This window comes from Lepidochelys olivacea, assembly GCF_965140295.1.
Source record: "Lepidochelys olivacea isolate rLepOli2 genome assembly, chromosome: 6".
Lineage (NCBI taxonomy): Eukaryota > Metazoa > Chordata > Testudines > Cheloniidae > Lepidochelys > Lepidochelys olivacea.
Window position 1 is genome coordinate 34,971,999 of NC_140416.1, and position 17,020 is coordinate 34,989,018.

Below are 17,020 nucleotides of genomic sequence, written 5' to 3' on the forward strand. Positions count from 1 at the left end.
AATTAGTAATTCAAACATTTCCATTGCGCATATTGGTACCCTATAAAGCCATATCTCTCTAGCACTGTCACCCTAATCTTCCCTTTCCTGTTCCCTTTCCAGATGCTTGTTGTAACTTGTCTTCAATTAGATTATAAGCTCTGGGAAAAGGAAACAGGTCTTCCTATGGTGTCCCTAGCCTCTGTTTGCCAGAAGCTGGGAATGAGCAACAGGGGATGGATCACTTGATGATTACCTGTTCTGTTCATTCCTTCTGGGGCACCTGGCACTGGCCACTGTCAGAAGATAGGATACTGGGCTAGATGGATCTTTGGTCTGACCCCGTAGGATCATTCTTATGTTTTGAACAGTGCCTAGCACGATGGGACTCTAGGTGGCATATGAGGGTGCTGCCATAATATAAGCAATAAATAATAATAATCATGCTAAGGTCTGGAATACTTTTGAACTTCTCTATCAATAAATCTGGAAACTGCAGTGAATGATGCAGTTTCCAATACTTCTAATTTGGGCCAGAATGTATAAACAGTGAGAAGGCTTTAATTAACTTCTCACCTGTCACAAGTAAATCCTGGATTGCATTTCCATGCACCACGTGGCAGTATTTCTGTCTGCAGCTGACAGATACATTCCACGTGTTTCTGTGCTGCTAGCTGGAGAACATTTGAGGAGAGCAGTAAAGGGGAAGCAGAGTAACTTTCCTCCAAAGGTAGGAATGTAGGGTCTGGTGAGCAAGGCAGGAGGATACAGCAATAAAGAGCTTGGCTGGTGTAAATCAGTGTCATTCCATTGAATTCAATGGTGCTATATTGATCTACATCAGCTGATCACCTGACCCTGTTACCTATAAACCTAGGGAGAGAATCTGGCCAAGTAACTTTCCGTAACCTCATCCTTTGATATTTTTTTAATACAAATTATCCTTCCCCCACCAAAATATTAAATAGTTTAAAAGTTAATGAATAAAAGCAGATTCTTCAAAGTAATCCAGTTCTTACAGGGGATACATAACAGGGTTATGTTATATATGTTATAACAGGGTTCAAAAAAACTTCTCCGTGACTTATCTATAGGTCCATCAATGCCTATTAGCCAGGATGGGCAGGGATGGTGTCCCTAGCCTCTGTTTGCCAGAAGCTGGGACTGGGCGACAGGGGATGGATCACTTGATGATTACCTGTTCTGTTCATTCCCTCTGGGGCACCTGGCATTGGCCACTGTCGGAAGACAGGATACTGGGCTAGATGGACCTTTGGTCTGGCCGTTCTTATGTACATAGAGGACACCAGCACAACTTCCCCTCCCCAAAGTAGTCTAGACAAAGTACTTGAAAGTGCTAAAGTATATGATGTATAATCTTTGTTTCAGAATTTTATTATTAAATGTACTGATAGTTGGAAATGTTTGTCAGGATTATGGAAGAGTGAGAATAGAAATTGCCAAAGGTAGCTCCTCACCAATGCAAAGCAGGCACATGCCTTTCAAGGAAAACAAGGGGGCATGTTTTCCTTTCTATTTACCTTTTCCCCTGAGTGACAGTTTCTCAGCTGAGAGGAAGATGGTGAAGCATTTTTAAGGGGCTCCTGTCAGGGAAAAGATTGGTTTCCGACCTGCACACTTAAAACAGTAAGAAGGATATTGCCACAATCACACACAGAACTTCTGAGGGCTGAGGCCTGCAGAAAGGCCATGTAAGGCCTCCAAGGGGTCCCAGCATTGAAGAGACCATGTGCCTCCATGCACCCTGGAACAATCGTTCTGTCCACAAAACAGAGGGCACAAGTCTCCATTGCCCTAAAGCTGATCCAGCAGCATAAAGGGACTTTACAGAAGCCACTCCTCCTCCTTTCCCTCCCAGGACAACCTTGGCATAAGGAGTTGCTGAGTTGGTACGTAACAGGGGTACAAGTCATACCAAGAGGTAGGGAGCATCTCTGAGGCTTCCCTGATGTACACTGGGGCACTGGCTGGGCCAGACCCACAAAAGCAGGAGGTGCAGCAAAGTTATCTTACCATGTTTCTTCAGCCCTCTAGCTCCCCGGTTCCTGTGCTGAGTAGGGCTGGCCCAAAACCAACCATTCTGTTTTGTGAAAAAAATTGGCGTTTCAGAATTTGTGTTTGTTCTGCATCAGAATGAACCTGAAACCTTTCACCATTTTTTTTCTATGTAAACTTGTATTCTCAAGTTCAAGTCCCTGCTCTGAATCAGGCAAAGGAAGCAGTTGAGCTAATATTGCCTACATCCGACGTGAGTGCCCTAAACACTGGGCTATTGGCTAATCTGGGATGGTTTTCTTTCTCCTTGCTCTGTTTTGACCAGAAATTCCATCGTATATCTGAGACCTCTTCCTAATGGAAGTTTTTTCACACCCTGGACCAACAAAAGTACTAGTGTAGACAAAGCTAAAGTGGCCAAAACTTTAGAAGTGGAATGCAGGAGCCGCAGCCAAAATTCCCTCTGGTGCTGGAGTGCAGGAACCATGTAGAGTTTCTGCAGTCTGGCGGTATTCATGAGAGCTGTGGGCAATGTCTGCTTAATGGGGTATTGGCCAGAGGGCAGAATTTAGCCCTAACTAATTAATCTGCCCCTCACAGCCCATAAGAGGTAAGTAAACATAATTCCACTTCACTCATCTAGCAAAAGCTGGGTAACTGACAATGACACTGTGCTGTCATTTCACAGAGGAAAGAGATAAAGGGCTCTTCAGCCCTAATTTCTATAGGAGAAATGCACTTACCTTAATTCATTCAATAAACTTGGTAATTTTTCACTTAAAAACCATCTGAAAACAAGCTTTTAGTAGCTTCAGGAATTAGCAACTCTCAGAATATTCCACAGCCTGGGAACAGAATTAGATGGTAATGATTTAATTGATTGAGTGTGCAGACAAAATGTATAGACAAAATCCTTTCAGTAATTATATCTTTTCAGGGGCCACAGGCTCTGATAATTTATGTCTCAGACTGTAATTACAAACCAGCTGCAATTTTAGGCAAAGCATGAACACATCTGTGGTGCTTATCTTGGCGTAAGAAACAAACAAAAACACACTGTTGGAGCTCATAGCAAAGAATTAAAAACAATTAAGTAAGGTAATGTAATATTATGCACAGATATGTGACATTAGAATAGTGCCAGTCATGCCATTATAGCTGAAGGTCTATCATGGTTTCCTTAAAATACCTTTAATTTTTCAGGGTAAAAAAATGTTTTGTGTTGAATCCTTTGGGTCCAAAAGTTCAGATTTCATTTGTAGGCTTTCTTACATGAAAGTTTTTAATGAGAATATTGGTTGAGTAAAGACTGCAGGAATGGGTTAATAATTTGGGGGTTCTGAAGGGCCAGTGTGAAATCTTCCTTGACAATGAAGAGTGGAAGCTTGTGCAACAAATTAAAAAGATTGTTCCCAAAGATTTACAACAGGGTCTTGGGACTGGCTGGGTAAGTCTGGCGATTATGGTCTTTAATTTACATGATCACATACTGTTTTTTCCACAGGACTTCTGTCTCGTTCAGTGCACAGGTTGGATCTTGTTCCGGGGATGAACCAGGGTTGTGTGAATCAGTGAAGGAGTCTGTCTGTAAACCCCCTGCTTCCTTTGGTGTAGAAGTTGGAAGGTTTGTAGTGAATAAGACAGGGAATTACAGGAAGAGAAAGTCTCATGGTTTAGGCAGTTGAATTCTGCCCTGGAGAACTGGATTCTATTCCTGCCCCTGCCAAAAGTGTGTGGTGGTCGGCAAGGTCACTTAAACTTTTCACAAGTAGTCACTAATTGGATGTACTTAATTTTCTTGATAGTAGGTGGTTCCCAGTCTGAGACCCTGGAGTCTGATTTGCCAAAGTGCTGAGAACTCAGTTGCAAATGAAGTGGAATAGAATGAACAGAGTGCTATAAAATGCTAAGTATTCTGAAAAACCAGGCCCTAGGCTTCTCAGATTGAGCACTCAAAATTAATGGACAGTTCTGAGCTTAGCTGCTCTGCACCTCATCTATAAAATAGGGATAATAATATCGCGTCACCTCCCAAGGGTGTTGTGAAAATAATTTATGTTTATGAAACACTTAGAGACTATGAGCACCATATAAAAGCCCATGAGGAATGAATAGTGTGCAATAAATAAGAAATAGGGCCAAACATTGAGCAATTGGATAAAATAAAATATTTGATTGCTGCCTGGTCAGTGAGCACCATCCATCCCGTGCAGTGAATGAGGCAGAAGTCCTGTGGAAAAAACAAAACAAAATATGCTTGTGTAATTAAAGATTGCAGCATAATACATGTGCACAAGGGGGTCAAATCAAGGTTGCAAGGGCGATCTTAACTCTGGCATTTCCTAACTTCTGAGTGCTTGATTTTGCAACCTTAACCTTCCTTTAATGTAGCTGTATTGCGAGTAATACGTTTTAAAGTGCTGTGAGATGAAAGGTGTGCAAGTCAATGGGATGACTCAGCAGTCTTTTTGTGTGTGTAATAGGGTTTTAAAGTGCTTTTGAGATTAAAGGCATGTAAATTGGTGGAATGACTCAGCAGTAATCAGTGTGAACAGCAGAAGCACATAACTGGTTCCCTTAAGGAAAGACAAACATAAAAAGGTTCTCCAGTTTAGGGTTCACTCAGCACCTGGGTCTGGAGCCCTGCCTTCCCACAGGTATTCTTCTCCTGCCTTCACAGCAGCACTTTTGTATAGCCCTTCCCTTGAGCTCAGGGGAGGGGAAGTAACAATTGTGTAGTGGGGACTAGCTAGTACTCCTGTCTTCTTTCCAAAGGTGATGTACAAATGTAATGTACATTTAGATAAGTCACTCCTAATTCTGTATTGTTCAGCTTCACCATCTGCCAGCTAACCACTTTCTAATGTGGCTTGGTTTCTATGTATCATGCTTTCTCTGTGTTTGGTTTATTGTGTGTGAAGTTATTGGGATCAAACACACACGTCACCTGCTAAGAGGAAAAGCAAGCTTTTTCCTGCCCCCTCATAGGATGATAGCCACTGACTCCACTTTGCCACTCTGAATGACCAGTCAGCCCAACTCCTGCAAAGAAACCTCCAAGATGTATTTGCTAAATACATGAATATAGTCCTATGGGTAAGGTACAGGATTAAGAAGCAGGAGACATGAGTCCCTGGTGCAGCAAGTACAGGAATGGGAGGGCGGGGAGGAGGTGGCTTTAAGTTACCTTTTAAATTCCCCATATTCTAGAGCAGCCAAGGGTCTGCCTGGCCCATCCCATGTAAGCTATAAACAATACAAAATTCAGCTGTTTATATTCTTGCTGGCAGCAGGTGATTCCATCATATCACCTCAATCCTATTCAGAATGTATTGGTTGCTCATCAAATGTCATATTAATTATAGGTGTTTGCCAATTCCGAAAACTGGGTAACTGGGCAACAAAATGGCAGATGAAATTCAGTGTTGATAAATGCAAAGTAATGCACATTGGAAAACATAATCCCAACTATACATATAAAATGATGGGATCTAAATTAGCTGTTACCACTGAGAGATCATGGAGTCATTGTGGATAGTTCTCTGGAAACATCCACTCAATGTGCAGCAGCAGTCAAAAAAGCGAACAATGTTGGGAATCATTAGGAAAGGGATAGATAAGAAGATAGAGGCAACATGATATTTTCTATGTAAATCCATGGCATGCCCACATCTTGAATACTGCGATCAGGTCACCCCATCTCAAAAAAGATATATTGGAAAACATTCAGAAAAGAGCAAAAAAATTATTAGTGGTATGGAAGAGCTTCCATATGAGGAGAGATTAATAAGACAAAGACTTTTCAGCTTGGAAAAGAGATGACTAAGGGGGGATATAATAGAACAATCATGAATGGTATAGGAAAGTAAGTAAGGAAGTGTTATTTACTTCCCTCATAATACAAGAATTAGGGGTCACCAAATGAAATTAATAGGCAGCAGGTTTAAAACAAGCAAAAGGAAGTATTTTTTCACACAACGCATAGTGAACCTGTGGAACTCGTTGTCAGAGGATGTTGTGAAGGCCAACCTTGTTCAGTATAACAGGGTTCAAAAAAGATCTAGATAAGTTACAGTGGTTATTAGCCAGGATGGGCAGGGATGGTGTCCCTAGCCTCTGTTTGCCAGAAGCTGGCAATGGGCAACAGGGAATGGATCATTTGATGGTTACATGTTCTGTTCATTCCCTCTGCAGCATCTGGCATTGGGCACTGTCAGAAGACAGGATACTGAGCTAGATGGACCATTGGTCTGACCCAGTATGTCCATTCTTATGTTCTTAAACAGGGCCCGAATTATCTTTTGGAGTTCCTGTTTTTTGTCCTACTGGCCTTTGGCTCAGGTCACTCATAAGTTTCATCTTGTGTTTTCTCTCCAGTCGTATCACTTGTGGCTCTTTGTGGAACTCTTTGCGTGTTGATACTAGGAATCTACTTTTCCATTGTCTAAATGTAGAGAGCCACATTCATCCCCAGCGTATACATTTCTGAAGTTTAATGTTTGGACCAAGGTGTGTTTGTTCTCTCTAAATTTTCACTTAACTAAATATCAACTCTGTAAGATCTCTTGACTGTTGATATTTAATATTACTGCTAAGTGTTTTATTTGCTTTGGAATAAGGTGTTTCAGTTCATTACTAGTGCTGTATGTCATCAGCACTTGAAAGTGGCAAACAAGTGGCTAGTAAAGTCTGTCAGTCACACATTCTTCTGGGCACCCAAAACATAAGGTACTTTGTCTATTTCAAGTCTGCAGTCTGAATGCAAATGCTCAAACTGTGGACAATGTGGGAATATCTGTTGAAAGAAGATAGTAGTTTTAAAATAGTAAACATCAAAAACCTTTTATGTGATATCAGATTTCAGTGCCATCTATTTATAGTACATTATTTAAAGAGACCTATGACTTGAACTGATCCGTAAGTGCTCTTCTTCAAATATCTCTCTCTGCTGTGATGTCTGTATCAGCCAGTTACTAATGGCTTGACAGGCAGATAGGGATACCTGGCACTTACACAGTTGCTTTTCCTCCCGAATTAGAAAGTGTGTGTGTAGATGTTGTTGTATTTATTAAATTATATCTTTCTCCCACCACCACTGTATATCTCTTGTCCCCTTAGATTGTAAGCTATTTGGAGCAGAGATTGTATCTTTGTATGTGCTTGTATAGCCCCTCGCACAATGGGGCCCTGGTCCTTTTTTGGATTATGGTTAAATACAGTATCCGCTTCAAAACTACAATTCTGCTCTAAATTTTTCCTTGTACTCCTGGGACTTTCAAATAGTTGAAAGAACAGTGTTATACAAAGTTGTTTTTAAATTGCTTTTCTACATCCACAGAACTTACATTCTGGGGACTAGTCCATTAATGTAGTGGAAGCGGGTGGGTACAGATCTTCCAAATGAGTTAACGGTGAGCTTGCCCGATGGATTCTTGTTTAATCAGGTTCAACGCTGGGCCAGTCATGCATGTGTAGAACTCTCATTGTGGGGAATGGAACATCTGGTTCTTTGGGCTCCTGTCCTTGGCCCAGGCAGGGAGCAGAAGCTGCCGCCGCCTCCCCAGCTGGGCTCTCACAGGCAGCTGCTGTGCCACACAGAGCAGCAATCCAGAGCAGCCGACATGAGAAGCAGCTGGTCCTGCCCCTTCCACTCCCCGTCTGGGCCCGGCTGCCAGGGACAGGGGCCGAACGTGCCGGAGGCAGGTGCAGTGTGAGAAGGACAGAGCCCCTCTTCCCCCCTCCCCTGGCAGGCCAAGCAGAATTCTGGGGGGAGAAGGGGCACTTGCCCCTGCATGTCCCCTCTCTACATGTCGCCGATGCTGCTAGGTATAACTTACTTAGTCATGCCAGTTTCTTATTTCTATACACACTTTTCCATGTGTGTCTACTCTCTACCTCAGCACAGCTGCCAGTTTCCCTGGGCTGCCTGTCAAGCTCTGACAGGAAGAATACTGGTCTGGTTAATTTAAAGAAGAAAATCATACTTTGCCACTCTGAAAATTACATGAAAATCTGAAATATGGTGGATATAGCAAAGTCAGGAGGCTCTTAACTTGCGAGGAAATTATGCTTCACTCTGCAGAAAGCTTTCTGTAGCCATCTGATGTTCCTCTTTGAACACCCTATTTGTGTGATATTTTACTTCATCTACAAGGTGAGCTCCATGCCCATTTTGTTTTAAAAATGAATGTTCAGAACTGTACTAGAGAGGTTTTCCATTGCTTCCTGTTGATAAACACTGAATTAAAACATCTCTAAAATATTACCCGTGAGTTCTTTAAACATTCACTTAAACTTTAATATATAAATACAAAATAGGAATAAATAACAATTGCACAATGTCTTATTAAGAACAAAAGTATTTGTATAGACTAGCTCTATATAAATAAATCAAAGTACATTTTACTTGTGTTTTAGAAGAATGATAAACTTTTTATAAAATTAAGAAATTTTAAATTTATTTACTTTATCCCTCATACCCTTACTGCAAAGGAATCATGCATTATCTCTACTAAACAAAGATAAGATCCACCTAACTGAATGAGCCCTGATAAAGATGTGGCTCTACTTTCCAAAATTAGACATGAAACATAGACATACCAGGACTACTCATTGAACAAGAAATAGTAAAGTAGAATACAATGTTCATGTGTAGTAAAATCAAAGTTACTGTATATCAAAACTATGTCCCTTTACATACCTTTGTGATGAGTATTAAAAAAAAAAAAATGACGACTGGCCAGCATGCAACTGACTAAAACATTCCAGTTTTAGGGATGTCTGAGTTTGGCCAAAGGAAAAAAAGAACTAAAAGAAACAGACAAAACAAACAAACATCCCAGATGCTTACAGTCCCTTTTGTGTTCTTCCTCTCTGTGCCAGGTCTGTTAATGCTTAGTTTGCAGCTGAGATGGGTGTTCCTGATGTTATTCTTCCTGTATGTGGTCCATCGTTGCAATTTCGAGCATAAATTTCATATGCCTTCATGGAGATGGTGGTCCTTTCAGAGAATTGCAGGACCCTGGAGTGCTTCCAACTGTAGTTCCTTGCCCAACCCACTGTATTAGAAATCACCTTTTAATGCAATTCTCGAAGACATTCAGCAATGTCCATAATTGTCACAGTTCCATTCACACAGTATTACTCACATTTACACAGCTTTGTTGACATGCTGTAAAGTTTCACTTCAGAACAGAATTATGATGCAAGCAAGGACCTTCATTAATTACAGCAGAAAGAGAGAGCTTTAAACATCTGTTACATATCCTGTTCTACTTCCCTTTTCACCTGCACAAGTGCTTCTAGTAAATTCTACTATACCATGGATTGCTCACTCTACATTTTTTTTCCTTATAATAATGCCATTTTTCCCCATTTGATTCTAAGGTGTAATTTTATAGTTTGATTCTAAGGTGTCGTCATTTTACAGTGAATTGTTCTAAACAGAAGGTAAGAACATTTAATTGAGAACAATTCTGTTGGTTTCAGCCTAGTTTAAGTTCTTCTGTCCCCCCTCCCCCCCAGTTGAAACACACAATGTTTTAACAATACACTAAATTGCACTGTATTTCTAATTGGGTCAAACAAACAAAAAAAATTTAAAAATCCTGATTATTTTTTTTAAATCAGTTGATATTTTAAGTTTTTAAGAGCATTTTCAGAAATTTTGTTTTGATAGCAAATAGGCCCCCTTATGTTTTAAAACTGCTGAGTGGTGTTGGTGTGAAATATCTCTCTTGTACCTCTTGGTTTATATCTTGTGTGATAATATGGGTCTATATAATCCTAGGTTTAAAACTCCTTCTAAATTCCCCTGAAGGAAATGTATCCTTTTTCAGTGATACCCACCCCTGAATGGGGAGTGACTCTCATCCACTCAGTCATCTTGTAATTCTTTGGATCTCTCTCCTTTCATGCCTCTCTGAGATTGATCCAGCTTCTGCTGAAACCAGTGGGTCTCTGTTTTCTCCAGTGGGAGTTAGATCAGGCCCTTGTCTAACAGGCTGTCATTACCTTTTTCATGTTTACTGCTCTTAGCTGATCCATGGATCAGCTAGAAAGAATGCTGAAATGCACATGCACTGGTACCATCATCTTGAGACACGTGTGTCTCCTCAGCCACATGCTGGATTTCTGCTCTGGAAGCAACTGCTGCCCCAGCAGTGGAGTTCTATATGCACTCATTCACTGCCAGGTACTTTAGACCCACATTTACGGTCTGTTTAGGAAAAGAGGGGAAAAAGTTTATAAAACTATATAACAGAAAGGTTTTTTTGCTTTATAAGTTAGTGAAAAGAGAGGGTGTGGTTTTTTTTTTAATTTTAAAATTCATGTGCAGCAGCGATGTTGTGTCAATTTATTAACATGGAACTTCCACAAAAATTCCCTTCTAGTCTGCAACAACATGAGTGTCTTGGAAGGATTGAAATATTTATTCTTTTAATTTCCTCTTTAAACAAAAATGCTCTCTTCTACCAAGGAAGTGAGGCAATAGGTGCAAAACTCCCATGGACTTCAGTGGGACCAGGATTGCACCCATAATCTCTTGGTGATCAAATTTATGTTATGGAAGTGTTCCTGAAAACTATGCTGACTGTATAAAGTAGCATTGCACAAATGTACAGTGTAATCTGAAGTGGCAGTAAGGTGTTTGGGGAGGGAGTTTTCTCTCTTGAGGAAGTATTTTGGAAATTACTGTACCTTCCATTTGAAGCAATTTGTTCCATTCCAAGGCAAATATACAAAATTTTAAAAAGAGGGCCCTAGTGACAAGTTACCTCTGGGAGCAGTGTTTCAAAAAGAGGTTGACTGTCAGGTTCATGGGTAGTCACCCCAACTCTCCTGTTAGTTCAGTGGCAGAATTTAAACAGGATCTTTGGAGTACTCCACCCAGTATAATGCTGCCCTGCAGAGTTGGAACCCCAAACAAAATAGTATTGTGCTAATGGGAGAACCAGAACATGAAATTGACTGATCTAGTGGATTTCGTTGTCCAAGGGGGTCCAAGAGGTAAACAGAAATTATAAATGGTGTCACACCAGTTATGAAAAAGAAATAATGTTAATATTCACAGTATGGTGCTAACCTACTGTGAGCATCTTTTATATAGTACTGCCACCCCCAACTGTTCAGGCATCCTGAGTTGGGCACCAAAAAATCATGAGAGTTAAAATAAATAAATGTTGGTTTCTTTTTCTTTGCCTTCTGGTTTCTGAACCTTTTAGGGTGCACTCAGGCCAAGTTTCCAAGCACTTTCTCCATAACTGAGCCAGCTAGAAACACCTCCCCCCCCCCCCCCCAAAATGAGACTGCATGCGAATCTCAGCTTTCTAGATCCCAGCAGCTGGGGCTGTAAGTGAAACACCAAATAGTGTGAAAATGGCGATAAAATAATGAGAGCAGCCAATACTGACTATATAACTTTTATGTCTCTAAAGGTGCCCCTTTAACATGCTGGAGATGCAGAAGCTGTGTGAGAACTTCCATATCGACCCTGAAAGTCAATCTCTCTCTCTCTCTCTCTCTGCAGTACAGGTGTTTCCCTTTCCACTGCAGCTACCAATCCTGGCACTACACTGGGGATAGTAGTTGCAGTGGGTAAGTACACACCTGTCTGCTTTGCATTCCAAGCAGGGATGCCGGCACTGACTTGTCCAGGGAATCAAAATGTTTTTGTTACAGGACCAAATTCATTGACCCCCATGGGAGTTTTTTGTTTGAATAAAGAGGAGATGCCTGAAATGAGGCTCATGCATGAGAGACTAGAATACTGTCACTGTGTCACAGTCTTGCTGATACCAAGGAGCTGCTCAGACAGCTTTTGTTGAAAGTAACAAGACAGAAACAGACTGACACTTTTTGCAAATTTTGGGCCAGCCTTGTAAGCATGTGCTCAAGACTACCTACTTGTATTTGCATGTGCTCAATTGTAAATCCAAAATGCCTAATGAACATGCAAGATGGTATGTGGACACAAAGGAAAGTCTGACTATGCATCAGGTATTTTGCTTTGACAAATGTATACAAGTTTGCATGTGTATGTTTTAACATTAGGGCTTTTACTAAATCCTTGAAATTAAACTATGCTGGAAAGGCTTTAGACAGTTAATTACATGCACAATTGAAGAAATAGTGAAAGTAGCTTTTTATCCCAGTGGCTCTTGTTCCTGGATGTGGATTTCTTAGTGTGGTACTGCCCAGTACAGTGATCACCTTTCAACATTTGTCAGCAGTTACCACACAGTGGCATCTAAGGTACTCCAGTTATTTCCTGTATAAATTATAGAGAAAGCTCCTATGCATTAACCATTGGTCAATTAATTTAAAATGACAACTGTGAGGGTGTTATGGGGCAGAGCCACCTCTGCCCTGCACCTATTTTTTACAGAGGTGAACAAATCTGTCTTATGCAATGTTACCTATATAACTGAGGCAGCTGTTGAAAACTGATCTGCAAAGAGCAATGAGGATTTACAGGCTACATAAAATACAAACACAAACCTACTTATTCTCCTTCTTGCTGAGGGAACATCGTGTCACTAAGGATGCCGTACCTGTCTCATTCTTGCCCTACAGACAGTAGCTCCTTTTTTAATTTCTTAAAGTGTAAAGTCTTTGGGGCAGGAACCATGTTAACCTGGGTTTTTGTACAGAGTGAGGGGGGACACCAATCCTTACTGGGACCTCAAGGCATGACCACAAGATAAAGGTATAATGACAATCAATCTTGAAGAAATGTATTTGCAAGAATATCCAGAAGAGCACTCTTTTTTTCGTTTGTTTGAAAAATATTGAATATATTAATCAAACTAGTTGCTGCACCCAGCTGCAAATCACACTGCTTGCAGATTTCCGTTGCTATCAGGCTTGCTGTTAAAACCAAACAGTTCCATGAATCTCTGGAAATGGGCATGATTTTGGCTTGCCATCTGAATTTGGGCAATAGTAGTGGCTGTACCAGTAATTTGTAGGTACCACCGAAACTTCTGGCTGTTACTGTTACTCGTGGATACCGTTAGACTATCTAAACAAACCACTCTTCACATAGTTGAAACATTTGTTTGAAAACTGAGGGTCCTATTCAGCAAATAGAGTCTTATGGCTCTGGCCACAGAGGCTCTAGAAGCTTCCAAAGCTCAGCTATCACTGAGCCTAATCCTGATTCAGGACCCAAAATTATACGTTGTTTGTATAAATATTTCTCTGCACAACTTGGATGCTTTGGGCACCCTCCCTCACTTGATTCTTGGGAATTACAGACATATGCTTCTTTGTAGCTCAGGTAGATGTAAAGTGACTCACATTAATGACCGCTGAAGGACTCAACTGAGCATGTGCTGAGAGAATAGTGATGTCAATTAGATTCTGACAGCCCTCTCTTTTCTATGAACAAGACTTCTGCAGCTCATTGCCCTCAAAAAAGGAAACACAGGTTTGATGTAAGGGCGTGCATAACCTCTGCTAACAGACATTGCCATGCTGGTTTATAATGCTCCATGAGTGTTCTGTCAAGCCACTTGTGTCATTGTTTGACTACAGTTAAGAGCAAGGTGCTCTGTTTTCCAAGCCCAGCTCAATCAGAGCAAAGCACAATTTTGGCTCTTGCATTGTCATGAAAAGGATAAAGTGCCCCTGGTCATGTCTTCAGCTTCTCAGTGAGCCCAGAGCTTTGTGTGCTGAACTTCACCACCTTGTTTGGACTATTTCCAGGTGCAGTCTTCCACTCCATTCATTCAAGCAGTTTGTGGGCACTCAGAGGTCCCAGACATGCGGACTGAACTGCAGTGGGACCCATTACTAAACATGATCAGTCATGGAGATGCAGTCCCAGTAGGATACTGCTATCATTGTACAAGGGCTTCCTGGTACTTGCCAACTGTCTACTGAAGCCATCTATGGTTGATACCTATAACTTAGCAAAACTGCCATATCACTGTAAGCATCCCCAATTACATTCTAATCAATACGACATACATAGAGAGGCTGCCCACTAATCATATCTTTGGATAACTAATGGGCATTGTGGCTGCTGGCTAGAAATATCAATATGGCAGGCCTTCCCATCCTTCTGCGCTGAGGGTTAGCATGCTAGTTGTTAAACAGGCTACCATATTTCTATCCATAAGCCTCTGGAAATGGGTGTGAACATGCATTGCCATCTGAATTTAAACAATACATGTAACAATAAAAGTAATTCCTAGGTTACAGCAGAGACCACTATTATTGTTGTATGTGGATAACAGTACCTTTGCCTAGATTAGAGCTAAATGGTGGTAACTTTCAGAAATCAAGATATAGCTGTGTCTATGATTTTTTTTGTCTCCTGAATCAGGATTAGTATTCCCTGGGGAGGGAAGGGAGTGAGGGGGAGGGGTTAGAAGGATGTCTCTACCCTCTGGACTCTCTGCGGAATGGCCCCTGAGGAAATGGCTAAGAAAGAGATCAACAGGAATGCCAAATTTCTGCTGAATAGGTTAAAAGGGTGAGGAAGCCTCTTCGGCAGCCATCCATGTGCAGAAGGCCTGCATAACATTTCTGCTGAATAGGGCCCTAAATGAAGACAAAAGAAACATAGGAAGCCAGTCGTAACTTGAAGAGCTTTTTTGATTGTGCCGTTCCTTATTTTTACATTTGCTAATCTCCAAGGACATTTTATTATTTTTGGTGCAATTAGACATCCCTTTGGACATGCCAGTGGAATGGAAATAGAGTCATATTTTTATCTGATATATAAATGTAAAACAGCCTATTTAGTTAATTATTCCTTAACAGCTCTAGACAGATGGATACGGTTTAGCCAATATACAGTGAACTCAACATTTTATGTTATAAAAATCACCCTATATATAATGCCTGAGTTTTAAGTTTATATATATATATTTTAAAGTTTGAAGTAATTTACATCCCACTAAAACTGAGAGGAGCTGCTATGTCAGGCTCACTTTAAAAACTGGAGTTTCAGTTTAGTCTTTTCTGGGTTTAGTCTACAAATGTGGATCCTGCTATTTTGTTCTCAAAGATTTTATCCATCTTCTAGTTTCTCATTTAAAGAGCTTTTACAATTAAAGTAAATACTCAGGAAATGGAAATCTTACCTCTGCAAGGGGATGCCAATGAGCAATCGGTTTCCGAGGGTACGAAAGCATTTCATTCCAGTGGTCCCGGCCTAGGCTCTCTGCATCGTTGCCTATTTGACACACTCCAATGACCTCATTGTGACCTACACTGTGAAAATGTGCCATAATATTTTTTTCTTAAAATTTTACATTTGGGAACAAATGCCATTTAAATTCTCTATGACAAATAATGATCTAGGATGCTGGGAAAACTTGATGAGCTACACAACACAGATTTGAGTTTCATCCCTATCTTTTTCATTAACCTAGATAATATACTAATAGTTTACTCTTTTCTATCATATTAGTTCACACCGTGTATGTTGGTTTTCTACGGAGTAAATTGACAGTTGGACTTTTATTTGTCTACACTCCAATTTTAACCAACAGAAAAATTCATTAACATTTGCAAAAGAGAAAAATAACTATACATTATACGTGTTCTGACTCCAGCCCACCCAAAGCATCTGACATGTAAAGACTACTATGTGAAATGGAATATCTGAACAAGCAGGACATCTCTTCCAAAGCAATTATTTGCAAATAGAATATATAGTGGGCCACATTTTCAGAAGAAATCTGAGGAATTAATGTGATGGTGCACAAATGGCCGTTCAGAGTGCAGACTGTTCATTGGGATAGGCAATCATTACAATTTGAGTAAATATGTATGCAAATTAGGCATACAAAGTTCTGGATGCAATTCTGTATCTCAAAAACTAAGAAGTAAATGCTGTGTGATGGTACAGAGAATTGTAGCCTGCTGCTGAGACCTGCACCACAAAACATTTTATGACAACTTGTGCCAGCTTTTTACAATCTCTTGCCTCATAAAATCTTGCATAGTAGATTTGTATTCAGTAGCAGCTACAGGTATCTCACCGGTCATAATCCATAACTGCTATTGACAAGTTAATTTGGTCAATGTTTTCCGGAGGGACATCGAAGACTATGGCTTCATTGTAAACGGGATTGAGGGTATTCCTCTTGGTGGATGTTTTCCTTTTCTTTAGCCGCCGTCCTTCGCACATTAAAGAAACCTTCACGTAGGGATCTGGGTGAATCATGATAAGCAATTTTGTTGATTTAAAAATAGACACAGATGGAAAGCAAATGGAGTAAGCTTAATTTATGCCTAGATCTATATACATAATTTATTCACCGTTACCTACATTAGAATCTGAGCTCCTTCAATAATGACACGTGCTGGCAGTTAAAAGGTCTTCCTGGTTGAATGACTGTAATGAACCATTAGATGTTCATTTAGGAAGCTGGGTTTTTGTATTGTCTTCTCAAAGAATGTAAAAATTTCCATTAAGACACAATATGGATTCCCATGTTAGTAACAGTCTGCAGGGCCGGCCCACAACATTTTGGTACCCGAGGCGAGGAGCTCAAATGACACCTCCCATGCTCCCTTGCTTGGGCCAAAACTTTGAAACTCTGGGTTTTTGTGGTGCCCCCCCCCGGCAGTCTGGCACCTGAGGTGACTGCCTCAGTTCGCCTCATGGTAAGGCCAGCCCTGATAGTCTTTGTAACTGATTACAGCTATAGCACAAGTAGAACCCGGACACAATCAGATAATGGGGTCAGCGCTAGTGTTTGCTGATATGGAACTAGTTATGTTAACACTTTAGAAGTATAATAGTTTGAGTGGTGTACAGTTACCGTTCTCTTTAGAAGTACGGTTAAAGCTGTGGGTGTAGTAGAAGACTGTCCTACGTGGGGCACCTGTTTCATTGTTGCTCCTTTCTGACAGTACTATTACCACCACCACCCCGCCCCTTTGCCAGTGGATTGAAACATGGCATCTCTGACCCCTTTGTAGCAAAATCCCAAATGGGTTTCATTTTGTTTTCAATACCAACCCTGAAAATGGTTGCTACAATGGACCAGTGAGCTTCATAATC

General features: G+C 40.7%; 1 protein-coding gene across 3 annotated transcripts in view; it reads right to left on the bottom strand.

Annotated features, from left to right (window-relative positions):
* Positions 1-8,409: 8,409 nt before the first annotated feature.
* Positions 8,410-17,020, bottom strand: part of SYT9 (synaptotagmin 9) — a 109,353-nt gene continuing 100,742 nt past the window's right edge. The window contains exons 5-7 of one of the 3 annotated variants that reach the window (XM_084631953.1): positions 15,993-16,164; positions 15,090-15,219; positions 8,410-9,053 (exon numbers count right to left, since the gene is read on the bottom strand). In XM_084631953.1, the coding sequence (XP_084488079.1) occupies positions 8,979-9,053; positions 15,090-15,219; positions 15,993-16,164 (377 nt within the window). In that variant the 3' untranslated portion in view covers positions 8,410-8,978. Of the gene's footprint in view, positions 9,054-11,214; positions 14,545-15,089; positions 15,220-15,992; positions 16,165-17,020 lie in introns of those variants that run through there. The other 2 variants (XM_084631955.1, XM_084631954.1) reach the window with 2 other exon arrangements.